Below are 27325 nucleotides of genomic sequence, written 5' to 3' on the forward strand. Positions count from 1 at the left end.
CGGCCTGGGTGGTGAGAATCCCCAATGATAGACGCTGCTATCCCACGGCAACGTTTTATTGAGGTTTGGTCAAAGGTTGAGAGGGATCCAGCCGAGATATACTCGACCGAATCATCCCACCCCCTGTCGGATTGTCCGCTCAAAGGCATTGCTGTTCCCATACCAGACTGCAATGCAGCCAATCAGCACACTCCAGAGCCCTCAGTAGTTTGCCAATATTTCTGATGACATGCCGAATCTCCGCAGACCCATGAGGAAGCAAAGGCGACGCCGCGCCCCTTTGCTACCATACCTGTATGATAGGTCCCGGACATGTCTTCTGGCAGGATTTTAAGGTTTATTTGTGAGTAAAGTAGAGGAGCTGAGATTGGATATGTGACAGGCTGCGTGTAAATAGGTAACACTGAGAAGGTAGGTAAGGGTGCATATGCCTGCTTGGGTAATGGAGTGTTCATTAAACACACATGAAGGTGCACGAGAAATGGGTTATGTGTGCATGAAAGCTGGAAAGGGGACTGCAAAGAGCAGTAAAATATTGTATCTGTTATTAGATGAAGAACTTATGAATTTACGCCCCGCTCCCTAATCAATAAATTCAATACAATGAATTTTGCACTGGTGTGAGGAAAGAGTTAAATTTTATTCCTCTTTGCCAAGACATGTAACAAAAAACATCGATCTTTGTTAGACATTTTTTCAGTCTATAAAGTGGGAATGTATTGCGAGAGTTCAGCAAAGACCATTGCACAGTGATGTTTTACAACTCAGCGTGAGTACGTTTATAGACTGTAGATGTCCATAGACGCACTTACCCGATGCTAGATACGGAAATCATGATTTATTCCATATGGACATTTTGTCCTGTTTCTAAGTGTTGTATCAAGTACAACGTTTCCAAGAGATAAGATGGTACAGACTCTGATGGGATAATAAATAACTCCCGGGAAACTAGTAAAACGAAGGCTCATGAAGTCGGAAACAGGAAAAAAACACGACAGTCTTCGACAGAGAGAGAGAGGGAGGGAGAGAGAGAGAGAGAGAGAGAGAGAGAGAGAGAGAGAGAGAGAGAGAGAGAGAGAGAATTTCGTATATTGTTTGCATTCCAATATAACACCTTCACTCCTGTGTTAATCACCCTTTTCGATCTTGTCCACCAGTTACATCGCAACTTATTCCACTCCTGTGGTTTTGCACAGTCCTTCCTGACCGTCTCATTAAACTCTCCCTCTGTTTGCTTACCTACTAACCTATCCTCCGACCGATCAATCAGTTACCGTACCCCTCTGATATTCAACTGTAATCCTGATACCTCGAAGCGAGCAGACGATCTCAGTGGCTCGAATGCATCCACAGAATCTCATGTCCAATTCTCTTCCTATGTAATTCCCGATCGCAACTACAGTCCCCCTCTCTCCCACCCCATCGCCGTCCCGTCTGAGCAATTGTGTCAGTTCCAGAGACAGAGACCCGATCGCTGTCGCTACACTGCTAGCTCGTCCCTCCCCACAGTGTCCAAAGTGGTACACTGATTATTGAGGTGGATCGCGGTTGTAATCTACACTGGTTGCTCATTTCCTACCAGCTCCTGACTCACTCAGGTGTATGCCTCCTAAAACTTTGTGGTGATCATCTCCTTGCAGCCCGTATCTTTCACCTCCTCAGTGTCCCTTTCGACCCGACGATCATCGAGCTGCAATTCCAGTTCCTTATTGATTTCCATGAAGAAATGCCGCTCGGTGCACCTGCTGAAAATGTCATTATCCGGGAGAAAATCACGGAATATCAACATCTCGTAAAAAGAATACACATCTGCACCGGGACCATCCGCACTAACAGAGGAAGAATGAAGAATAAACTGATCAGATACTTGCTCGACAAAGCTTATTCTCTATGAAGCCTCTTCATTCTAGCTCGAGAACATCTGCAGATTCTGGAAATCTGAGCAACACACACACAAAATGCTGGAGAGGCTCAGCAGATCAGGCAACATCTATGCAAAATAAAATTAGTTGACGTTTCGGGCCAAAACCCTTCGGCAGGACTGCAGAAGAAAAGTTGAGGAGTAGATTTGATTGGTGCGGAGAGGGGAGAGAGAGACACCCGGATAGGTGAAACTCGGATGAAGCAAAGAGCCAGGATTTGAATGGTGAAAGGGACAGAAGACCATGGAAAAAAGAAAAAAAAGTGGGTGAACGAGGAGCACCAGAGGGAGGGGATGGGCGGTCAAGGAGATAACATAAGAGAGGGGCAAGGGCATGGGGAATGGTGAAGTGGGAGTTTGAAAAATCGACACTCAGCTCGGAGGCCACAAAACCAGAATACAAGGTGTTGTTCCTCCAGCCTAAGTGTGCCCTGATCCCGGCAGTTGAGGAGACTATGGATAGACAGATCGGACTAGGAATGAGAAGTAGAATTCATTTGGGTGATCCCGCTGGTTCCGGCGGAAAGATCGTAGGTGCTCGGTGAACTGGTCTCGCCGTTTTACAGGAGGCCACACCGGGAGCACCGTACAGAGTGTCGCCTGATCTGAAAGGACAGTTCGGGACCCTAATTGGTAGGGCTAGCTTTAGCACTTGTTTTGCTTACAATGATAAGTGCCGGGAGGGAGATCAGTGCAGCAGAAAAACACCTCAAGAACGTGAGAGCAGCTTTAATGTTAATCACCGTCACGGTCCCGGGAGTAGCCTCCTCTCTGAGTCCCAATTCAAATGTGCAGTTGAACAAAATCTGAAAGCCCTCGAACGTTCCGTTCGTAATCGCACTCACAGGCCTCTGAATTGCCTCCTGTCTCGCTCCCGATTTGATTGGGACATCGGAAAAGTAAAAACACATATATAACTCCATAGGAATCATGTAGACCTCATAGAAACATCGTTGTGATAAAACCTCTGAGCTCAGTGCAGTTCATTTAGGAAGGGTGGGAAATGGAACTGGAAATCAATTTAGTGGCTGCACCTGGAAATGAATTTCCTGTCCTCACCATTTCTAAATCCTGATACAACAAGAGTATTTACGAAAAGGTAACAATGAAGAATCCCCGGCATTTTTTTTTAATGCTCAGCAGTACCCGCGAAGACTTTGGGGAGGATAAAAGTCTGACGGCGAGAGGCTGGGGGAGAGAGAGACGGGAAAGAAAGACGAGAAGAGAAGGAGGGAGAGACACTAGGGGAGAATGAAGTGAAGACGGTGAAAGTTCGAGGCGGAGAGAATAGAAGAAGAGTAGGACAATGGGCTGAGAGGGACGGGGAGAGAGTAATGCTGGAGAGCGCGGCAGGGAGAATGAGAATCGGGGAGAGAGACGTAAAGAAGACGGGGAATGAAACTGGAAGAAAGAGACAGGGGAGAGAGAGATGGGGAGAGCGAGATTGTGGTGAGTGGAAATGGGGGAAGAGACACTGTGGACAGCGAGAGACACAGGCGAGAGTGAGAGAGACTGGGGAGAGCGAAACCGATTTGGAAGAGCGAGAGGGAAAGGGAGAGAAATGTTGAGCAGACAGGGAGACCAGGGGGAGAGATAATGGAGTAAAACTGAGAGAAAGAGAGAGTAGGAGCGAAGGGCGTCTGTGTGGAGAGCGATCCAGAGGGGAGGGTGTAAGGGGCAGAGACCTTTGGGAGCGAGAGACCGTGGTTGGGGTCCCGGAAGATTGACTGTGGGAAGAGCGGGAGAGAGAGATTGTTTTAGAGATTGGCCCTATCCCCCAGCTCACTATGTGTGTGCTAACCATGATGACAATTCGTTACTGCATGTTTGCCTGAATGTGTGTCGGTCGCCTCATTGACTAAATCCCCAAAGGTTTAAACCACCTTACTGCTCTTTGACCTGCAGTCTCCTCCTCCTTATTGTCCACACGTCTGAGAATATTGCCATACCAACTTCCTGATATAATTCGCTCTATCAGTCACTCTCTTGCTTTCACTCGCCTGCTGTCCATCACTTCGGTTCTCTGTTGCGCTCCCTCCCGGCGCTCCATCACCGCTCAATTGCTGACAGCAGTCATAAAGGTATGTGCCGTTACGGTATCGTGATAGATGTTGTGAAGCCGTGCACCCTCTCGCTCTGGTAGAGGCTGCAGTAGTATCTGTATTCTTACCGTACGGGTTTTGTGTTCTAAAGCTCAGTTAAAGTTCTCCAGCTGGAAGACAGTTGAAGGTGGCAGAGGGAATGAGAACCTATAGGTAGAGAAGAAGGAGAAAAAGAGCGTGTACGTAATGACGGGTTAGGATAGGGGCAGGAGTGTTTCACACAGACGAAATTATACTCGGGGATCAGGCAGTGTTGTCAAAATCGAGAAGCAGGGATAACAGGCTCGCCTGAACTTTCAATTTAATAAGAGAGGGAGGATTTATGCAAAGGAAAATTCTATGGAAAAGAACAAACAGGGGCTGACACTATTCATCAGGACCTTGAGTTTGTGTGTGTTGTTTTTGGACTTCGAGGATCTAAGAGATTTTCTCATGTTTACTTTGTATCTCTGTTCAGCACATTGTTTGTTTTCTAACTCTCTTCATAAAAATCCGATTCAAAGGCCATTTCACCACATTCTTCAGTTCCTCTCTGAATTTGCTCTGAGTCAGTCCGTAAATACAAGTGTTGGTGCAGGAACTGAGAACCTGCAGCATCGCTGAAATCTCTTCTGCGATGTAACAGGGGTCCGGGACAGAATAAACAAAACTCAATGAAATTAGTTGATAGATATAAAATACCACCTGTGTTACCCACAGCAAGATGAAACTACCGGATATGCTGAAGAGCAAAATGATGGATTTGCGACGGTTTGCTATCTCCCGGCCCCTGTCAGTCTCTCCACTGTTTTGTCCTCGGAGCCCCCTGCGGGCTCGACTGGCAGCTAGAATCCGCCTGACGGTCAGTATATTAAACAGCAAAATCAGAAAGAATGGGGTACAAGGGGTTAAAATGCGGTAAGACAATTCAAATGCGGCCCATGCGGGAGAGTTTTCGAAACTCGATGTAAGAGCACAATACCAGGGAACGCCATGAATTAACTCTCTACGCTCGTATACAAAGTACCAGGGAACACTCTCCAAACAGGCCAGCGCACTCACTGTCCCGATAACCACAGTCGCCGTTCTCTCGGTGCAATATTTTGTTTTCAGCTTCTCAATGCAAATAGCCACAAATCGATCGACGGTGAAAGCGACAGTCAGCCAGACAGAGGTCGCGGTGCTCGCAAATACCAGCCATCCACCGAGACTGCACACAGGAGTGATGAAAAGGAATGATCGGGGAAAATAAAACGATGCAGTCCACCCCAGCAGCGGATCGGAGATAACGACCAGGAGATCGGCCGCTGCCATTCCCACCATGTACCGAGAGACACATTTGGAGAGACCGCACTTTCCCCGGAGCAAGATCACAATCGCCACCAAGTTCGCTGCATGAGAGAGAGGGAACAGGAAGTTGAGAAAAAGAACTCCTCACATTTGCTAAATTGTTACTACGAAAAGATCGTTTTATTGTTACACCTAACTCAGAAACCCGTTCAAGTGCAACTGCAGACAATCAATTCGTTTAGTATTAGCTGGCTGTGCAAACACAGTATTCCCAAATACAGGGCAGCTGCCACAAGACCAAAGTACGGAAACCAGAACATCAAATTATTGAACGCAAACACCAGGAAGAACGCTGTCTAACCCGTTCAATTCCACAGATGTTGGCCGATTCGCTAAATTCTTGCAGCAGTTTGTTTTCGATCCGGATTCCAGAATACACATTCCCGGTGTTTCCATTCCATTCCTGAAATGCAGAACACCGGGACTGGACAGGTGACAGTGGAAACCAGCGACAGAAGCGATCACAATATTATAATTAAACTTCAATTCCCACCAACGGCAGGTGACACTGCGGCCTACCGGGAATTCCAAAGGCTGAAATAAAAGGACAGTAGACTTCCTTTATCTGCCAGATGAGAGAACAATCCATTTCAGTGAGAATGTATTAATTCTCTTACTCCTGAATCCACAGCTCGGGCAGACACTTTGAGCTGATTTCGTCAAAACGGCCCTGGTTTATACAAATTATCGGTCTCCTGAGATATGGTTGCATCCCTGACTAACTTTCTTAGTTACAGCTTCTTGAACAAACACTTTAATTTAAAATTATTGTCTCTGATGTAAGTATTCGGCCGATCGAAGACAACTGCAACAAAAATGTTTGGGCATTATATAGATGATTCATCTGGAGGAAATAATGCGGGAGCTCTAATGACAAAGACTGACTTCATCACGGAGCAGTCACATTTACAGATTTCAGGGATTTGCTGACTAATTGTACATCTGTAAACGAGGTGCACCGACACCGCCCGACCGACACCGAACTTCTGCCCCTGCCGTTTCCCATTTTGAACTGCCCTTCAATGCTTCAACACCTTTCTGGCCAAACACACACACACACACTCTCTCTCTCACGCACACACACACACACACACACACACACACACACACGCACACACACACACACACACACACACACACACACACATACACACACACAGACACACACACACACACACACACACACACACACACACACACACACACACACACACACACACACAAACGAAACACAGATATGAACAGAGATATAACAGACAGATGAACGTCGTGTTAGCAACGGACAAATGAACACGTTGCTGATGTAGAAAAAATATGAAACCATTTGCAGATGCTGTAAATCCTAAACAACACACACGATGTTCTGGCAAATCTCTGCTGAGTTCATCCAGCATTTTGTGATTTTGCTGATGTAAAATAATTGTGTACATATCACAAATCTGTCAGAGGTGTAACGAAAACTGAGAAGAAATGTTTCATGCTGCAAATAAGTGGGCATACCGGAAACTAATTAAAAATTAGTCTCCCCAGTATAAGAAACATCCTCTCCCAATCTTCTCTATCTATGTTCAATATTCGATAGGTTTCAATGAGATCCCCCTTCATTCTTCTAAACTCAAGAGAGTACAGGCCAAGAGCCATCAAATTCTCCTCATTGATAAACATTTATTCCGATGGACCTCTATAAACCCTCTCCAATGCCAGCACATTTTTTTCTTAGATAAAGGGCCCAAATCTGCTCACACCGCTCCGTGTGGTCTGACCAATGGTTATAACGCCCCAGGATTACACCCTTGCTTTTATATTATAGTTCTCCTGAAATGAAAGCGACCACAGACTCAGCCCTCAAGTCAACCATTAGATAATCCTGAACAAGGAGTCCCAGGTTCCTTTGCACCTCTGAGTGTTAAACTTTCTCTCCATTTAGAAAATAGTCTATGCCTTTATCCTTCTACCAAAGTGCATGACTATATAAACACTTCCCTACACTATATTCCATCTTCTCATTCTCCTAGTCTGTCTCAGCCTTCTGCAGATTTTAGCTTCCTGAACGCTACCTTCCCCTGCAACTCTCTTTGGGTAATACTGAATCTTGGCATAAAGCCATCAATTCTGTCATCCAAATCACTGACATATAACATGAAAAGAATCGGCTCCGACAAAGTGGCCCCGTTGAACACTGCTAAGTGACTGCAGCAAACCAGAAAAGTCCCCTTATTCTCACTTCTGCCAGTTAGCCAACCTTCTATCTATGCTAGTATCTTTCCAGTAGTGCCGTGGGCTCTTAATTTGCAAGCAGACTCATGTGAGGCACCTTGTCAAAGCCCTTCTGAAAATCCAAGTAATCAACATCCACAGATTTTCTGTTGTTTATCCTGCTTGTGATTTCCTCAAAGAATTCCAACAGATTTGTTAGGCATGATTTCCTCTGAAGGAAACCACTCTGATTTTGCTGGCTTTATCATGTGCCTCCAACTACACCAAAACCTCATCCTTAATAATAACTCCAGCACCTCCAACTACTGAAGTCAGGATGATTGGCTAATAATTCTCTTTCTTTTGCCTCCCTCCCTTAAAGTGTGGAGTGATATTTGCATTTTTCCAATCTTCCAGAGCCATTGTAGAACCTAATGATTATTGAAAGATCATGATTAATACCTCTACAGCCTCCTCTGCTACCTCTTTCAGAACCTGAGAGTGTAGTCCATCCGGTCCTGGTGACTTATCTAACATTCAAACTTTCAACTTCCAAAGCACCTTCTCCTTAGTAATAACAACACTCAATTATGCCCCCAATATTTCTGGATTTTTGGCATACTCCTAGTGCCTTATACAGTGAAAACAGACAGAAAATACGTATTAAGTTTGTCTGCCATTTCTTTTCCCGCATTACTACCTCTCCAGCGCAATTTCCCAGTGGCCCGATGTCCACTCTCGTCTCTCCTTTACTTTTTATATTCCAGAAAAAATAGTTTTGGCATCATCACATTATTGGCTAACTTATGTTCATATTTTATCTATTCTCTCTTTCTGACGTTTAGTTGTGCATTGTTAGTTTTTAAAAGCTTCGCAATCCTCCAACTTCCCACAATGTTTGCTTTATTGTTTGTTCTCTCATTTCACTCTATGCAGTCTTTGACTTCGGTTGTCAGCCACAGTTACCTTTAGAATACTTGGGGATGTATCTATCCTGCGCCTTCTGAATTGCTCCCAGATACACCAACCATTGTTGTTCTGCTGTAATCCCTCGTACTGTCCCCTTCCAATTAAACTTGGCCAGCTCCGCTCTCATGCTTCTGTTACAGCATTCATTTTTTCCACTGAAATACTAATATATCCGACTTTATTTTCTCCCTCGCAATCTGCAGGCTGAATTTACCATATTACGATACCTGTCTCATTTACCTAAAACTTCCTAATGAAATCTGGTTCATAACACAGCAATCAATCCAGAATTGCTTTTCACCTGGTGGCCTCAACCACAACAGGTTCCAGAAACCCAACTTGAACGCTTTCCACAAATTCCATCTCTTGGGGTTCGGCACCAACATGAATTTCTCAATCTACCTGCATATTGAAATACCCCATGACTATTGTAACATTTCCATTTTTATATGCCTCTTCTGTCTGCTGTTGTGATTTGTACCCCACATCTAGGCCGCTGTTCGAAGTCCTGGATATAATTCCCATCAGGTTCTCGTTCCCCTTGCAGTTTCTTAACTCTACCCACAAGGATACTCCATCTTCCAATCGAATGTTTCCTATTTCATTTTTTACTAACAAAGCCACTCCACCCTCTCTGCCTACCTGTCTGTCCTTTCCTTACAATGTATTTTTTGACGTTAATCTCCCAACTATTAATTTATTTCATTCACGGTTCAGTGATGCCCACAATGTCATAACTGTAATCTTTAACTTCTACCTTATTCCATAAACTGTACAGTGTGCATTCAGATATTATACCTTCAGACATTTATTCCTTACCCTCTACGATTTTGCTACCATGTCAGACTTCAACTCATCCCAGTGGCTGCAACTTTGCCCTATCATCTGCCTGTCCTTCCTCACAGATTCACTACACTCTGCATCTACTTGTATATCAAATGCCCCGTCATCAGACCTGTAATTCCAGTTTCCTTCCTCCCTGCCTGATTAGTTTAACCATCCCCCACAGCTCCAGCAAACCTGCCCACAAGGATATTGGTGCCCCTTGGCTTCAGGTGTCATCTATCCTTTTTGTATAGATCATAAATTCCGATCTTAGGCTATTAGTTTCAAGAAAATTAGACCATCATTGTTTAACGTTCTCATGGGTTTCATAACTAGTGGAAATAACAGTGTTAGGCCACCATTAAAATGGATCCTTAGCATTCTGTTTTGAAACACACGCTGTTGATCTGACGTAACTCAATCCAAGATTCTTCTCTCCTTCCAGGACTTTGCTTTATTTCTACTTCTGACTGCAAGTTTATTGGACTGGATGGTTGTTCATCCTGTAGGGGAGGGATGATCCTGTGCATCTGTTTTTCTTGCGTCATTTCTGGGATTTCTATTATTCATGTAGTTTTTGCTTTTAAGGCCGTGCACATAAGGGAACCAAGGGATCAGAGGTTTCCCATCATTTTAAGTGCATAAAGGTGGACCAATCTAATGAAATCATGTTTGCAATGTCGGGTATCAACATCTTTATTCAATTAGGTAATAGTATTTAACTATTAATTCATAACTACGTACGTAATTTTGTACGTACAAAAATTGATCTCTGTGATTTAAAAAAACAATAATCCCACAGAAATAATCTTTTTTTTTACAACGGATGGTCTTCTGTGTTCTTCCTGGTGAGGCTTTAATTAGAAATCCTTTATTGCTTGTTTGCTAATATTTTCTCCTTTTTCTACTATTGTTTAGGTTTAGGCCGCTTCAATGCTAACTCAGAGGGAAAGGATGTCTAATTCAACGCAGACAAATTCATCTCTCAGCAACCTAACAGACATCAAAAGAGGGAGCGCTTACAAAACAGTTGAAGTAATCTTTATTGTGATTGCAGCATTATCTTTGAGTCTGGTGACCATTATCGGAAACATTCTGGTTATGCTTTCTATCAAATTAAACAGACAGTTACAAACAATTAACAACTATTTTATTTTCAGCTTAGCCTCTGCTGATTTGATTATTGGTGCGTTCTCCATGAACCTTTACACCATTTACATCGTCTTTGGCTACTGGCCTATGGGCCCAGTGGTGTGTGATTTATGGCTGGCTCTAGATTATGTTGTTAGTTCTGCATCTGTCATGAACCTTCTTATCATCAGCTTTGACCGATATTTCTGTGTGACAAAGCCTCTCAGCTACCCTGCGAAGAGAACCACCAAGATGGCACGGATGATGATTGCAGCTGCTTGGGTGCTGTCATTTATCCTGTGGGCTCCTGCCATTCTCTTCTGGCAGTTCATTGTAGGTGGGCGGACTGTTGAAGAAGGTGAGTGTCACATACAGTTCTTATCAAATCCACTTGTCACTTTTGGTACTGGAATAGCAGCCTTCTATCTACCAGTTATTACCATGACTATTTTGTATCTGCACATATCCCGTGCGAGCAAGAGTCGGATCAGGAAGGATAAGAAAGAGCCAGAGTCATGTTGTTCTCCCAGTCTAGTGCGAGGCAAAACAATGAAACCAAATAACAACAACATTTCCAGTGTACCTGATGAGATGCAGAATGTCAAAACACAGAACGGCAAGGCAGCTTGTGAAGTAATGACGGATCATTGTGGCCAAGGACAGGAAAAGGGGGTCCCAAATGACTCGACTTCCCTCAGTGTCGTCCCTTCCATCCAGACGGAGGAAAGAACGATTGATGAAAGCTCAAACGTCTCCAGTGTACAGAGGCATTTTAGCAATGGCAGCTCCAAGCTCTCCAACATAAAGGTTGTCACGAAATCCCAGAAGAGTGACTACTGTGCTACCGCAATTGAAATGGTTTCAGACAACAGCAATAAGAATGGTAAAGATAGAGAGCGCACCGCAGCCCACAAGATCATTAAAATAACAAAGACCCCTGCTGAGAAAAAGAAGGGAGCTGTAACCCGGGAGAATAAGGTGACCAGGACCATCTTGGCTATTCTGCTGTCATGTATCATCACCTGGACCCCATACAGTGTCATGGTTATCATTAACACTATATGTTCAGACTGCGTCCCTAACACAGTATGGACCATTGGATACTGGCTCTGTTACATCAACAGTACTCTCAACCCAGCCTGCTATGCACTATTTAATTCTACCTTCAAGAAAACCTTCAAACATCTTCTCTTCTGTCAATATAAAAATATTGGTGCAACAAGATAAAATCAACAACAAACTCATCTCCATGAACATTTTATACATGCTATAGATGACTTTCATAATGTTTATCACTAATGTATGCAAGTAAAATGTTCAACACGCCACGTTATGCCTCAAATAGACATTACATGTAATATAGTGAAAGTACACTTGAGTTATGTCCAATGAATTTCTAATTTCTCTTTAAATGAAGAGTGTGCTGATTAGTATAATGTTTCTGTGTGAAATCATAAACGAATCTGCCCAAATTTCAAATATAGTGCGTAATTGGGGCAGACGGAATTGTACATTTTGGCCCGATTAAATGGCTGCCCCAATGAGCCGAAGTTTCCTGGAAATAGTTAACACGGTATAAAAAAAAAGACAAACTTCCATATAAATAAGTAACAAACTATGTATTTAAAGGAAATACAGAATAAATCGGAACACAACAAAAATCACTACGGTATATAAAACTGTGTTAGTTCCTGATTATTATGTTGTTCACTGACATGTTCTTTTGATTGACTGTAAATAAACAAAATTATCAGAAACACCAAGTGCAGATAGTGGACAGCTTTCAAACAGTGTTATCGATTATTGGAACCTCCAAATCCTCATTTTAATTGTAACGTTCAAGATTATTGCTGACACCTTTAAATTAATCATAGTACCTAACTAAGTGAAGTATTGAAATTGTTTCATTGCACCCCAGCCGTTTCTGGCATCCGCAAGCCTGAATGCTTGAAACTGCAGTGAGGAAAACCGTTCCAAATTGTCTTACTGTTTATCATTTGCCTGCGATCAATGACAAAAATCACTGCTTTTTGAATACGAACACACAAGTGATACTATTTAAGATGGTTGCTTTAATTGCAGCGTAGTGTATAATGGCCACATAACTTGCATGTGACTGATGCTAGTTAGAACCTGTTTGGGAACAGATTCCTGCCCCAATTAAGTGGCATAGTTTTCCAAATAAAGAAAGAAATCTTTTTTTTAATTTATTTTTTTCATTAAGTATTGACCGAAATAAGCGGCTGCCCCAATTAACCAATGGCACAATTAATGCCATTTGACTGAACTATAAAATTAAACATAGTCACATTTAATAACTTTGTATTTCTAATAGATACACACTACATTACCTTTTAGTTAGTAGTTCTAATTGGTTGCTTCGAAACTTAATCACTTGTCATAAAGGGGGAGTTATGACACTGAGGGACTAGGAACAGGGTTAGTTGTGTTAAGAAAGCAAGGGAAGAGAGGAATAAATGACGAAGGACATTGGCACAGGCATTGGACGAGACTAGGATTCAGGGCCTGGGCTGGGACTTGTTCTAGAGACAAGGGACACGGACGTTGAACTAGGAACTTGGAGTCTGGGCTAGGGCTCCGAGCCGGAGACTGGACAAGGACCCAAAACCTAAGTCTTGACTTGGGCTCAGAACACGGATTTAGGCGAGGTCAAAACGTGGCTACAGGTCGTGGCGTGGCTACAGGACTGGATATGAGGCTCCAGGACAGGACAGGGGAACTCCAACACCGGGATGCGCGAGGTAGCCCTGGACTGGGCGAGGTAGCCCTTTGCTGGGAGAGGTACAAGGACAGGACGAGGCACATGGACAGAACGAGAACATGAAGCGGCCGCACTGGGAGCACCGGAAGCAGTATGTCATACCGGTTGACTCACAGATGAAGTGTCGCCACAGTTAGAAGGACAGTCTGCGGCCATGAATGTTAGTGATGGAGCAAGTGTAAGGGCAGGTGTAGCACTTGTTCCATTTACAAGGTTAAGTGCTGGGAGGGAGATCGGTGGAATGGATCGGGGTATGTATGGACAAGGGAGAAACGTAGAGAGGGATCTCTGCGGAAAGCAGAAACTGGGGGGGGGGGGCTGGAGGTGAGGGCGGAAAATGTGCTTGGCGGTGGGGTGCTTCCTGTTCGGACTTATATACATTGGTGAGAACTGAGGCAGACTGGGAGACCGTTTCACTGAACACCGACTCTCTGTCCGCCAGAGGAAGCAGGATCTCCTAGTGGCCACACATTTTAATTCCACGTCACATTCCCATTCTGATATGTCTATCCACGGCATCCTCCACTGTCAAGACGATGCCGCACTCAGGTTGCAGGAACAACACCTTATATACCGGCAGGGTAGCCTCTAGCCTGATGGCATGAACATTGACTTCTCTAACTTTCGTTAATGCCACTCCTCCCCTTCTTACCCCATCCTTTATTCATCCATTCATTCATTTATCTATCTATCTATTTATTTATTTATTCATTTATTTGTTTGTTTATTCATTTAGTTATTCTCCCTTTCTTCTTTCTCTCTCTCTTTCCCTCAAACAATACTCCTTGGTGTTCCTTTGCGGATGCAGCGTATAATGTAAATGTCCGTGATGGCGGGAAGAGAGGCGCCGATGATCTTCTCAGGAAACATTGAGCCTCCGGGGCTCCACTCCCTCTTTCTTTCTTCCCAGCCTCCCGTCGCATGATCCTTTCCTTTCTGCAGTCGGGTATCCCTTTTGCCAATCAACTTTCCAGCTCTATCTCCTCCCCATCCTGTCTTGTCCTATCATTTCCGATCTCTCCTTCCCCTTTCAAATCTCTCACTATCTCTTCTTTCAGTTAGTCCTGACGCAGGATCTCGTCCCGAAACATCGACTGTGCTTCTGTCTATAAATGCTGCCTGGCCTGTTGTGCAACATCAGCATCTTGTGTGTGTTACTTGTATTTTCAGCATCTGCAGATTTCCACGTGTTTGCATCAGACATCCTTTGTGCACCACTGTCACATTAACCATCGTCCCATTGATCACCGTCTGTCAACCAGGTTCATAACTAGCATCCATACACTCAGTAGCATAGTTGCATATGTAGCAAGTCTCGTGTCTATTGTTCATAGGTTGCACACAATTCAACAATGACAGACACAGTATTCAAATAGTCCTGTATAAAGCAGAATATTTCATTCCCTCTCATTCTGTCCGGGATATTAGACAGGGAGCAGTAGATAGGATAGCTGAGACATTGCATCACATGTCCTCACAGAGAGGCGCTGCTTCATGTTAGTAGGACTAACCTATTGGGTCAATGGTTAATCCTCGGCTGAATACCGAACCCTTCTCGAATTCTACTTTCCACTTAATCCACAATTTCTCATGTTTTACCAAATGTATAACTGTTTTAACAGAAAAATAATTCTTTTACATTCGCCCGTGTCCCTGAAAACTTTGGTACTCCTGTGGGGTAAATTTCAGCTGGCCAAGAATCACACTCTAGTAAACTGGTGATGGAAAGGAATTTAAATGATGGCACCGACTCACTCAGTCGTGTAATCAAATCGAGCGCATTATTTAGAGATGGGCTCAGCGGTGTATCTTTGCATATGGAGTAATTCCGGGCATGTAGCCTGCACCTTGGGCTCGGGATGTACGAATAATTCAGTAAATCACAGAAAAGTTCGAGAAAAACCAAGTTAAGTAAGGACTTTCGTGAATAAGAAGGTTAAAAATTGTGAAATTCCTGATTCCAGAAAACGTGTGAAGAGCATGGAGGAATCCACATTAACCTTGCAAAGAGATTGGAGCCCTTCCACAGCTTCACAGAAGTGCTGAGTAACTTCGTTTTAGGTTGAAGACCCTGTGCCTTGCAGCTGATATCTCAAATCCTGATGCAGTAGTGGCGGACTCCAACCAAGTGTACGTGTGTTGATGTGGAAGCTCCCATTTCCACTGTCTCAACTCAGGATGTGGCCAATATGGTGGGGGATAATAATGTTCAAAAGCAATGACAGGATGTTGTAACAATACAGCAATCTCATCTTGTTCACAGTGCTGGGGTAGCTGGACTGTCATGTGGAGGGAGCAGCAGTGGCATTGTGCAGTAAAGACTGCATTCATTATTCCACCATTGTCATTCTGCCAGTTGTCTTGTCATTATGAGAAACGATATTCAAGTCTCACAGGATAATCAGGAGCCCTTCTCATCAGAAATGATGCCAATCTTCACGGGAATGTATAGTTCAGAGACAGACTTCCAGACCCACAATTGCACACCAAAGCTATTTACAGTCTCCTTCACTAAAGTTCCCTACATTCAGCCTAGCCAGCCCTACCGCAGAGTGTGCTCTGCATGAATCTCTTCCCAACTTGCTTCAATAATTCCATCAAAGGTTCAAAACTCCAATTTAATGTCAGAGAAATGTATAAAATATACATCCTGAAATGCTTTATGTTTGCAAACATCCACCAAAACAAAGAAGTGCCCCAAAGAATGAACGACAGTTAAACATGAGAACCCCAAAATCCCCCTCCCTTGCATAAGCTGTTGCAAGCAATAATCCTCCCTCCTCCCACCGACAGAAAAAGCAAGCATCGGCACCGTCACCAAGCGGTCAAGTGTGAGCAAAGCGATAGCAAAGACACAGACTTGCAGTTACCCCAAAGACTTCAAATTTCACCCAGTCTTCGACATATCGCAGGTTCTCTCTCTCCCTAATGAGGGAGATGAAGGTGTCTCCATCAGCAGACAAATGTATTTCCTTCCTCACAAACTATATTCAGTATCCACTTAAGTGCGTCTGTATTATTTACTTAAGACACCTTCTGTCATGGCAATTTTGATTTCTACCTTCTTACCTTTCTTTGGATAAGTAAGTTAGATTTTAATGGTGACTAACTTGTTGCGTTGGCCTCTATGTGTTCCACCTGACCACTGGAGCGATTCTGTCGCCATCCACTTAAGTAAAGACACTAAGGGTGAAAAAGTGTTCTTATTCCACTTGCTAAGATTGGATTGATAACACCTGTTTAAAAATATTTATTTTGTGTTGGCTTGTATTTCATGTTACAGCTACATACGTTTTTGCAGAATAGTGAATTAGGATGTGTTTTACTGCTGCAGTTGGATGAATTGGTGCTGAAATGGATGAGTATTCAACCTGGCCAAGCATGCTACTTCTTCTTCTCTTTCTTCTTGTTCCCTTTCTGTTTCTGAACCTCTACCCTCCACGGCACTTTTTTCTTAGTGTTTAGCTGCATGACAAGGAGCTGGTTAACAAAAGAAGAGCCCTTATAAAGGGAAGCCTGTGAGGCACACAGCAGAATTCGAGCCATAGAATCATCAAAAAGTATAGCACGGAAACAGACACTTCAGCCCATCTAGGGGGCCGAACAATTAAAACTGCCTACTCCCATCGACCTGCACCAAGACCATAGCCCTCCATACATCTACCATCCATGTACCCATCCAAACTTCTCTTAAATGTTTCATGTATCTCTCGTGCTGGCAGCTTTTTCCCCACTCACAGAACCCTCTGAGTGAAAAAGTTTCCCCTCATGTTCCCCTTAAACTTTTCCCCGTTTTGTTCTGCCGTGTATTGCAGAGCTCCTCCTGGTTGGTGTGGGCAGTAGAATCTTTGTTGCAGCTCAACAACTGTTTGCTCTTTCACATTTTTGTCTGGTAGCCATGTGGCATTTGTGTGTGCAGGAATCCCTGTGTAGCAGACCATGTTGTAGGCATTAACACTTAAACTCCCATAACTGCTTTTTGGTTAGTTGTGTTGGTTCACCTGCAGACTGCAGCAGAACATTATAGTATACAGCCATCTTGACAGCTCCAGGCACCATCATTTATTTGTGTCAATTCACTGATTGGCCTTGCCCTGTCTGGTCACCAAGAGCATGTTTATTCCTTTTGGTCAAGTTAAACCTAGATCACCAGCCTTTAATATGCCATAGACGGATCCCATTAAGCAAGGGGTTGGTGGATGCCAGATTGGCATCTAGCGCTTTAATGTGGCATCTGCAGAGTTGTGGTCTGATCACCCTGCACAGTGAAGAAGCTTGCACAAAGCTATTCACAGTTTCCATTCTTGCTTCTCTGGCATTGGAGACTCTCACTTAGGAAGGTGACCTCCACTGCATTGCCGCTTTAGGTTTGAGCTTCTAATTATGGCTGGAGAAGGTGACCGTTTTGAGTGAGAGCGTCTTTACTGAACCACCAATGACTGGAAGATTGTTCTCTTACTGAGATTCAGAGAATTGCTCCTGAATATTTTGTGTATGAGAGCCCTTCTTCTAAGAGACTTGCCTCACTGTCTCCCGTAGCTTTCTCTCTCATCAAACAGGCTGTCCTCTATATGCTCTCAGCTCATTCTGCATACACAAAGAATACCTGCTAATCCACGCCCCCCCCCCCGTATCTGGGAGAAACTGGTGTCTGCAGAAGCCTTCGAGTCAAGCCAAAAGCTTAGTGTTTTGTCACATCATTACCTGTACACTGCCCTAGAGTAAACATTAGAAACAATTAAACATTTGTGGATTTCCAGTTCACCAATCAGAAATAAATCAAATCTCTCAGCGTTGTCTCAACTAAGCTGAGTTTAAAAAAAAATGTATGTGTCTTTCAAGACAGCCTGCTGTGCTGGAAGGTGAAGTGTTATCACTGCAAGTGTCTTGGGATAAATAGGAATGCATCACTGCACTGTATAGACACTTATCACAACGGCGAAAGGATTGAACCTTTGTATCGGTAGAGCTGTCTAAAGAATGAAAGATTTTATTACCATTGCACATCAGGATATTCTGAAATAGCTGTCCAGTTTTGAAAACGAAAGTCGGTCCTGAGAAGCCTCGAAGCCTTTGATTGATTTTGGCTTGCTGTGAATAGGATGTCTCAGGGGCTTGCTTGTTTCTTGAATTGGGCTAGTTCACAGGGATTGGTGTGCCTGTGCTTTGTCTTTTATTTATGCAGAAGCCAGTTGATGCCAGATATGACGGGGATTTAGAGCCATTCTTCGTTTCTGATGAAGAATCAGTTGAGGGCCTGGAGAAAGAGGGCAAGCAACTCAAAGAGAGAGAGAGGAAGGAAAGAACACTAAAGGGCTTTGATAACTGCAAGGAATATTCAGAAGCAATTCATCCACCTGAGCATCAATAAGAAACAGTGTATCAGGTATCTGCGTGTCAGGAAAGATGTTCTCTCTGAAACCTGCCACCTGTTCCAAACATAGATAAAATAGTTATTGTTTTCAGTTGGCAGTGAAGGGACTGTACGTCTGCAACTAATATGGAATTTTAATTCCCACATACATTTGAGCTCCATTTACTAAACCTCAGGAAGAGATGCCACATGCAACATAAAATAATACAGTTGTTATTATTTTAAGAAATAATAAAATTCCAGAAAAATAATTTAAGTTACAGACTGCACACGGAATTTGTCTTTTTCAGTAAATATTAAGAGTAGAAAACTGTTTTGTTTCCAGTAACTTGACTGTATCCTTACTCAATATCCTGCGTTACGATTTAGAGCTCAGATTTATGGTCTAATAAGTAAAGAATGCCACAGTAATTTGCTGATCATGTCTTGTTTTAAAATAACAAAAACAAAATTTCTTTTGAACTATTACGCTTTTTAGAAATTCTCTAGTTTGATTACCTCTGATTTTGAACGCTGGAAGCTATTCTGAATTATGGGTTACGAACTTCTCAATACAAATTATCAGCACACTCTTAATATATGTAATTATTGGTTCCTCTATGATTACTGTCTTGATCTTAGACAAGGTCATTTGTAGGCTGCTTATTTCAGTCAAATATATGTCAAAGTGGAAATGTCTTTCCTTCGGGTCAGTGCCAGTGAATCATCAACAATATCTTACTATTAAAATTTCATGGGCCAATAGGGTTAAAGTAAGGTGCCTGTGGTATCTTACATTCCACATCAATGCCTTCCTTTAGTTTGTCTTCATTGTGATTGAATGAAATGAATGTAAAACTGACATGTATCATCCTCATCTTTTTGGTAGCACTATCATGCTCTCTGATGTCTCTCTGATTTCTATTAACGTCATTTGACATAAGTGTTCGTTAATACCCTCAATATGCATGCACAGAAAGTGAAGTGACTTCTCATTTCATTGAAGTATCATTGTTTGAAATGTCTGCCTTACATTGTGAATACGTGAATGAGACGAAATCTTCAGGATGGATTTTGGTCACTGTGGTATGAAAATGACACTATGTTCTGGTTAAGAGATGCAGATTCATTACAGCGATGCAACCCTTGACTACTGATCGTGTTTGGCTTAGTGATAGATCTATCAGGCAAACCTGCTTCGTCAGCATGGTGACAAATAATTGAAACAAAATTCAGTGAGGAGGCATGGATCTGATGGCAAACTGAAATGCTAACATCAATCCAGGAACTAGTAACCAACTAACGGAAATGGGTGAGTATCAATTCTGCACTGACATGGTGAGAAGGGTAGATTATACTTATTCTCCATTGAAGATTTTTCAGTTACATATTCTAATTAATTGTTAGCCACTTTGTCTTTGATAACTTTGTAAAAAAAAATATTCTTCCCTTACAGTTTGCAAAGCGAAGGTAGGTTGTTAATAACATTGATTGATTGCGTTGAAGCACAATTGTACTTTTCAGTAAAGTATCTCATTAGATGCACAAAGAACATAATTTTATTATCTTTTAGTTGATCTCATCCGTCCACTCCAGGAACTGGTTTCGCATGCCGGGGTAGACAACTCCCTATCTTACTGGGGTTGAAGTTTCTTGGCTACACTCAACTGTTTTAGCCCGCTTGTCGACTTGGAGTACTAGGGTGTTGTCACTGTCACATGCAGACTGTTACGCGGAGCCACAGGTGAGTTCTGGATGGCAGGAGGGGACTAAAGGTGAACGAGCTGCCACTGTGTGGAGCACGAACAGCCCGCCACCAGAAGTGCCTAACCAATTAATGTTTATAATGTTTTGAAATAAAGGGTACTGCAGTTTTTTTTGCACGATTTTCATAATCATTGCTGGTATCTGTTTCTGGTTGTGATTCTGTATATTCCATAAAAATAGTCTCCGTGCCTATTTTAAAGAAAGAGATTTACAGTTTATCGCCAATGTGCGGAAATGAATCGTTATTAGATGAATAAATAGATATTTAAAAAGATAGATTGTGAAGGATAACATTTAGGAGAAAGATAATTTGATTCCCTTCCTCAGCTGTGAGGAAACAACTGGGGTTATTTCCCTGCTCCGTCCCTGCTCCGAAGGGATCCACTACTGCAGTGAACAGAACTGTCAGAGCTCTACAGGCACATCACTGACAAACCCGGTCAGTGCTTAATCTGACATACCATCGGCCACATAGATAATGTCACTACTTGTCCAGTTCCCTCAATATTGCAATGATATTATCACAGCTCATTCGGTCCCACCATCTCTCACAGAACATATCACTGCTTATTTAGAACCATCTCTGAAAATACCTGTAAATTCATTGCTCGCAGTCTCATGACGGTCACAGCGAAAAGAAGATGCCTGACCATAAGGACATAACAAATAATAACATCGTTCTTTACAAAAGTGCCCCTCCGCACAATCACAAAGTTTGGGCCGATAACCTGTCATCACTGTCTACACGGTCAGTGAGTATCAGAACATACAGTTTAAGTATTTGTTTGCCAAGGCCGGCTCCCTTGCAACAGATAAAATGCTGATAACGCAGCAAATTACAAACTGGAGAACCAATACCTCAAACGTGCAATCAATAATGTCATTTATAGTACCCTGTACAGCAGGAGACAGCTATGTGATGGGGATAGAACTTCCAGGCATTATCATTATGGACTTGTTTTATAGGTTGTACAGTTCAGAGGAGAGGGATGATCTATCCATGTACCAACGAGTACCCGAGCACCAGTGGAACGTGAAGTTAATGAACCTCGGCTTTTGTTATTATTGTTGTACTGATATTAGGAGTGATCCGGTTGCTGAGGAGAGATATTCACTCTTTATTTACTCTATCATCACATTGGGCCGTGTTTATATATCGAGACACCGGCACATTTTTATTTTCGTATATAGAAATGAAATTCGGCGTCCTTTATTTGCAAGTCCTGTTACACACATTTACTTAGCCGGTCCGCATAAAAATAAATCCGGATATTGTTCAGGAGGATCGCGGAAAAAGACGCTCATTGACGAAAACAGGTACAGCTTGTGTTCAGTAGGGTCAGATAATCTGAACCACCAAGAATGTATAGTCTTTATCACTAACACCTTACACAACCAACATGCTTTTTCACTGATGTCTCATACCAAGAATAGAATAGTAAATATAATTGTTAAAATACCCGCTATAGATGTAAATATACGATAGGTTTTCTTGAACTTTGGAAAAAATGTGCTGTATGCAGCGAATAAATGTGTATTTTATTGTTGTTTCAAGCAGGTGGTGTAGAACAACAAGAGAAAATTATTGCTCATCACTGGTCCGATTAATCACAGTCAAGATGAGATGAAGTTAACCCCTTGTAGTTTGCACTTCCAGAATTACGAAATACGCTCAGCTATATGTTTGTGTATATTCACAGAGACAGCTTTCTCTAACACATTTTGTAATAATTTGTAAATATGGCTCGAATGAGAGAAAACATTCCAAGAAAAATAATAAAGAGGTCAGGTCTCCGCAGATGAGCAGTAAAGAGAAACACAGCCACATGAATATGCACAAACTATAGAAGGTAACAGGTGAAACCAAAAGGAGGAGGAAATACCCTTCTTGTCCAGCTATCTGTCAATTCTCAACTTCCGGTCACAGGTTGTCATCTATAAGACTAAACAGAATATGGTACATTTACACTGAAGTCCTCTGACGTTAATTTCTATGACCTATCCATTCAAGTTTAAAACTGGACGCTTGTGCGGATCAGTAGAAACAGAATCGGAGGTTCATAAACATGTGCCAGTTGTATTCACTGGCTGGAGTTGTGGCCCGATCGGGGAATCGAAAAGTATCGTTACTGATTCACTTACTGTGTAATGGTGTGTGCAGCTTTATGCTGGATACTGCACTTTTCTGCGGTTTCGTGCCATGAGGAATATTTCAAATATGTTTGAATGTATCGTGTGTCCTACTAAACAGACATTTAACAGGTTGAAACACATGTTCTGAATATTTAGCTAGGTGTGCGTCTGCTTCGTTGTTCCTACATGTTTGTGTAGAAAAGCAAGAAAGGCTTATTGTGCATCATAGATGAGATTAACAATATTCGAGAAGACGCGCTGCTGTTCGCCATTACAGGCTCACGTGGTATTTATTTTTGTAAAATGGAAAGAAGACCAAATTTCGAAGGATTTTGAAAACATATATAAATGAGTCTATTGTTCCAATAATTGAGAAATAAAGAACCAGAGGATTTTGCATTTACAACATTTCTGGACCCAACAGCCGAACCCCCATCTCTGTCACTTCCTGGACAGCCACAGCTGGAAAAAGGAACCAAGCAGGCACGAAGGACACAAACTGATTGCAGTACGATCACAGGCGGAGCTTCGTCGTTCAAATAGAGACGTCAGTTTGACTCAGAGAATAGTTTGTTTTATTTTGTAATAACCTCAGCGACAGCTCTGATGTTATCGCTGCCTTTCCAGAACAATTACTGCACACACTGACAATGTCACTGCTGACCATGCTGATGACGACATTGGTATTGCACACACACTAAAATATAGTGATCTCTCTGCAGACTTACCAGTGTCAGTTTAGGCAACCATGAACTAAAGAAACATTGATTTAAGGTGACCTGAGAGAATTAATAGAAAGTGGAGGGACAAATTTTGACCAATGAAGTGGGTAGGTATATGGAAAGAGCTGCCCGTGGACATTTTCGAGGTATACACTTCCTCAACAGTCCATGAATTGGACTACAGTAATTGGGCAGTACATGAATAGAAATGTTTTAATCGGGATAACGGCCACAACGAGCTAATAAGGTCAGTTTCTCTCTCTCTCTCTCTCTCTCTCTCTCTCTCTCTCTCTCTCTCTCTCTCTCTCTCTCTCTCTCTCTCTCTCTCTCTCTCTCTCTCTCTCTCTCTCTCTCTCTCTCTCGATGTGTGGAGGGAGATTCACTGTCTGATCCCGGAGTGTGTGATGGGACGGCGTGAAGGGATCATCACTCTGTGCGGAGTGAGATGGGAGACTCTCTCTCTCTCTCTCTCTCTCTCTCTCTCTCTCTCTCTCTCTCCCTCCCTCCCTTTCTCCCTGTCTCTCGTTCTGGTTCTCTCTGGTATGCGTCATGTCAGATGTCACTGCAAGATGTTGGTAAATCAGATAAATTGTACCTATAGTATCCAATCCCCTATTTGTTCGCAAACACGAGGACATCTGCAGATACTGGAAATTAAAAGAACACACACAAACAAAAACTGCTGTTGAACGCAACAGGCCAGGCAGCATCTATAGGAAGAGGTACAGTCGACGTTTCGGGCCGAGACCCTTCGTCAGGGCTAACTGAAAGAAGAGATAGTAACGATTTGAAAGGTTGTTTTCCCTTGCTTTACCTCAATGAACTATGTACTGATTTGAATAGTGTGAGCAGTATGTTCGTAAAGGTGCTCACAGTACATCGGTACACGGTACATGTTAGAATACTAATTCCAATTCCACATAACGTACCCACGACATTTTTTCTTCTAAGAGATTCTGGGTAAATACATGAGGAAGACTGACAGGAGATCAGTGTTACAGTCTAAGTGGAATAGCTCTGAATTGCCATATCCCAAACACAGCCTGAATGTGTGAAATTCACTCTTCATATATAAACATTTCCATTTACTTAACTACAAATTACAGTCCCATTGAACCGCCAGTAGACTCATCACATTGCCAAATGCTATCTGTGTCTGTTGAGCTGAGAGTTTCACCTGGTGAATATTCTCCAAAGCCTATTCTGATAAAATCGCCAATAGGTAGATTCCACTGTTCGCCCTGACTCTCGTTGTTGTTGCGTTTGTCAAGGGAAATTGAGATAATCAGGCCTCCATTTCAGCCGCAGCGACACTGTTTGCTGAAATTTGTTCGTCTTGAGTTGCATCGTTACGCCAGACTACAGTGAAATTGCTGAGACCAAGAGAGGTTACTCACTATCAAATGTCTTCCGTCCCACAGAGACATTTTTGCAGTTCCAGCTGGACGCCTCTAATCGTTTGAATTTAAATCTCACAGCATTAAATGGCGTGTCTCCGTTTCAGACTCGTTTCATCTACCACACCGCTACATTACACCAGAACGTAACACAATATGAACAGCAGTAATCCTTATGGGGTCTCAAACCTCGGTCAATATTTCCAGCCGATCAGCAGGCCTTTAACAGCTCGAATCAAACTGCATGACAACAGTTTTTCAGTACACACTGAACCAACGGATATACACTTGTCAGTTATCAATGTATATTACTGCCATATCCCGGAACCTGGTGATAGTATCTAAGTTAGTTATAAAAGTGTTTACACGTATCAGGATTAAATGAAAGAATCTCCGCCTCCAACCCTCTGTGACACGAAGTATTTCATCAAGAGATTTCCAGGAGGTCATGGGTTGGGTAGTATTATGGACCGTGGTGACGATGTTGAGTGTTGAATCTGGGGAGTGGTTGGTGTTTGAAGTTTTTCATGTCAACAGGTTTTTTTCCTTAGAAGTGTCGAGATTTTTGAAGCAGTCCGTCCGCACAAATTTCATCTGGTGGTGTTGGTGCCATTGGAGTGATTCTTGTTGCTGGAGAAGCAAAGGGACGGAGTGAACCGGCTGAGGTGTTGAACGCACCAAGGCGGAAAAAGGAAATTGATTCAGGGAGTGAGAGATGGAGGGAGACAAACGACATGGTAGGGAGCCTCACGGTTGGAAATAACTCTCCAGTGTTCGGGCAGAGAGTACTTTGAACCCATGAAATCGAAGGGGAAGAAATGGTAGATCAAAAATTATGCCATGGTTGTCATATGGTGGAGCTGGGAGCGGACCCAAATGCAAGACCCAGACACTGACGTACTAGGAACAGGACAGGTCTAGTAATTAGAGTTAGCGACGTGACTGGATGCAGTCTAGGAGCTGGGACAAGAACACAGACTTGGGCTTGGACATCGGCTAGGAAAGCGGGAGCAGGACAAGGAACTGTGAACAAGGAACCTGGGATTTGACTCCGAGCCAGAGACTGGACAAGGACCCAGAGCTTGGGTCTTCACTTGGGCTCGGACCCCGGAAATAGACGACAACATGACGTGGCTGCGGAACTGGAAATGGCTTGGGTTTTTCATCGCTTGGGTTCTTCGAGGCGAGGACATGACGAGGCTAGGGTTCGGATCCTAGCCAGAGACTGGACAAGTACCTAGAACCTGGGTCTTGACACGGGCTCGGAGTCCGGAACTAGGCAAAGACATGACGTGGTCTTGGGAGACAGGACTAGGCGAAGCTACAGAACAGAACGTGAGACTCCTGGGCAGGACGAGGGAACTCCAGCACAGGACGAAGCATATGGACAGGACGAGGTACATGGAGCGGACAAGAACACGGAGCCTTTGACTTGGAACGCAGGAAGAGCCGAGCCTTGGACTTGAGACGACAAGAACCTGGGAACCTTGGACTTGGGATAACAGGAACGCAGAATACAGAGCCTTGGTCTTTGGGAGGACAGGAACACAGAGGCTTGGTCTAGAGCACGGGTACACGGAGCCTTGGACTTGAGAGACAGGAACAAAGGGACACGGAACACAGAGCCGAGACCCCTCCTTAGGAACAGGACTTGGGGCCGGGGCTCTGCACAAAATGCCGATCACGACCAGACGGTTCCTCAACACTAGGTAGCGGCAAACGGCCGGATCTACCTAGCGCAGGCGTAGACACAGAGATAGTTCCAAGTCAACGATAGAAACAGTTCCTTATCATGAGACAGCAAGGCTCCGGTCTCGCTCCGATGGTAGAACTTCACAAGGTTGCAGGCAGGGATCCAGACAGAGGTTGCAGGCAGGGATCCCGACACAGGTCGCAGGCAGGGATCCAGACACAGGTTGCAGGCAGGGATCCAGACAGAGGTTGCAGACAGGGATCCAGACAGAGGTTGCAGGCAGGGATCCAGACAGAGGTTGCAGGCAGGGATCCAGACACAGGTTGCAGGCAGGGATGCAGACAGAGGTTGCAGGCAGGGATCCAGACACAGGTTGCAGGCAGGGATCCCGACACAGGTCGCAGGCAGGGATCCAGACACAGGTTGCAGACAGGGATCCAGACAGAGGTTGCAGGCAGGGATCCAGACACAGGTTCCAGGCAGGGATCCAGACTCGGGCTGCAGGCAGGGATCCAGACACAGGTTGCAGGCAGGGATCCAGACACAGGTTGCAGGCAGGGATCCAGACAGAGGTTGCAGGCAGGGATCCAGACACATGTTGCAGGCAGGGATCCAGACAGAGCTTGCAGGCAGGGATCCAGACACGGGTTGCAGGCAGGGATCCAGACACATGTTGCAGGCAGGGATCCAGACACGGCTTGCAGGCAGGGATCACGACACAGGTTGCAGGCAGGGATCCCGAAACAGGTTGCAGGCAGGGATCCCGACACAGGTTGCAGGCAGGGATCACGACACAGGTTGCAGGGAGGGATCCAGACACAGGTTGCAGGCAGGGATTCAGACACAGGTTGCAGGCAGGGATCCAGACACAGGTTGCAGGCAGGGATCCCGACACAGGTTGCAGGCAGGGATCCAGACACAGGTCGCAGGCAGGGATCCAGACAGAGGTTGCAGACAGGGATGCAGACAGAGGTTGCAGGCAGGGATCCAGACACAGGTTGCAGC

At 43.8% G+C, this 27325-nt stretch overlaps 2 protein-coding genes across 3 annotated transcripts in view; both read left to right on the forward strand.

Annotated features, from left to right (window-relative positions):
- Window positions 1-27325, forward strand: part of LOC140724037 (uncharacterized) — a 388007-nt gene that overhangs the window by 220720 nt on the left and 139962 nt on the right. The gene's annotated exons all lie outside the window — the stretch shown is intronic.
- LOC140724039 (muscarinic acetylcholine receptor M2-like) lies at window positions 1641-11700 on the forward strand. Of its 2 annotated transcripts, XM_073038535.1 has the most exons (2): window positions 1641-1701; window positions 10343-11700. In XM_073038535.1, the coding sequence occupies exon 2, from the start codon at window positions 10444-10446 to the stop codon at window positions 11698-11700; it is 1257 nt and encodes a 418-aa protein (XP_072894636.1). In that variant the 5' UTR covers window positions 1641-1701; window positions 10343-10443. The 2 variants fall into 2 exon arrangements, with proteins under 2 accessions (XP_072894636.1, XP_072894635.1); XM_073038534.1 differs by lacking the exon at window positions 1641-1701 and having other exon boundaries at window positions 10297-11700.

The sequence above is a fragment of the Hemitrygon akajei genome, unplaced genomic scaffold (assembly GCF_048418815.1).
Source record: "Hemitrygon akajei unplaced genomic scaffold, sHemAka1.3 Scf000154, whole genome shotgun sequence".
Classification (NCBI taxonomy): domain Eukaryota; kingdom Metazoa; phylum Chordata; class Chondrichthyes; order Myliobatiformes; family Dasyatidae; genus Hemitrygon; species Hemitrygon akajei.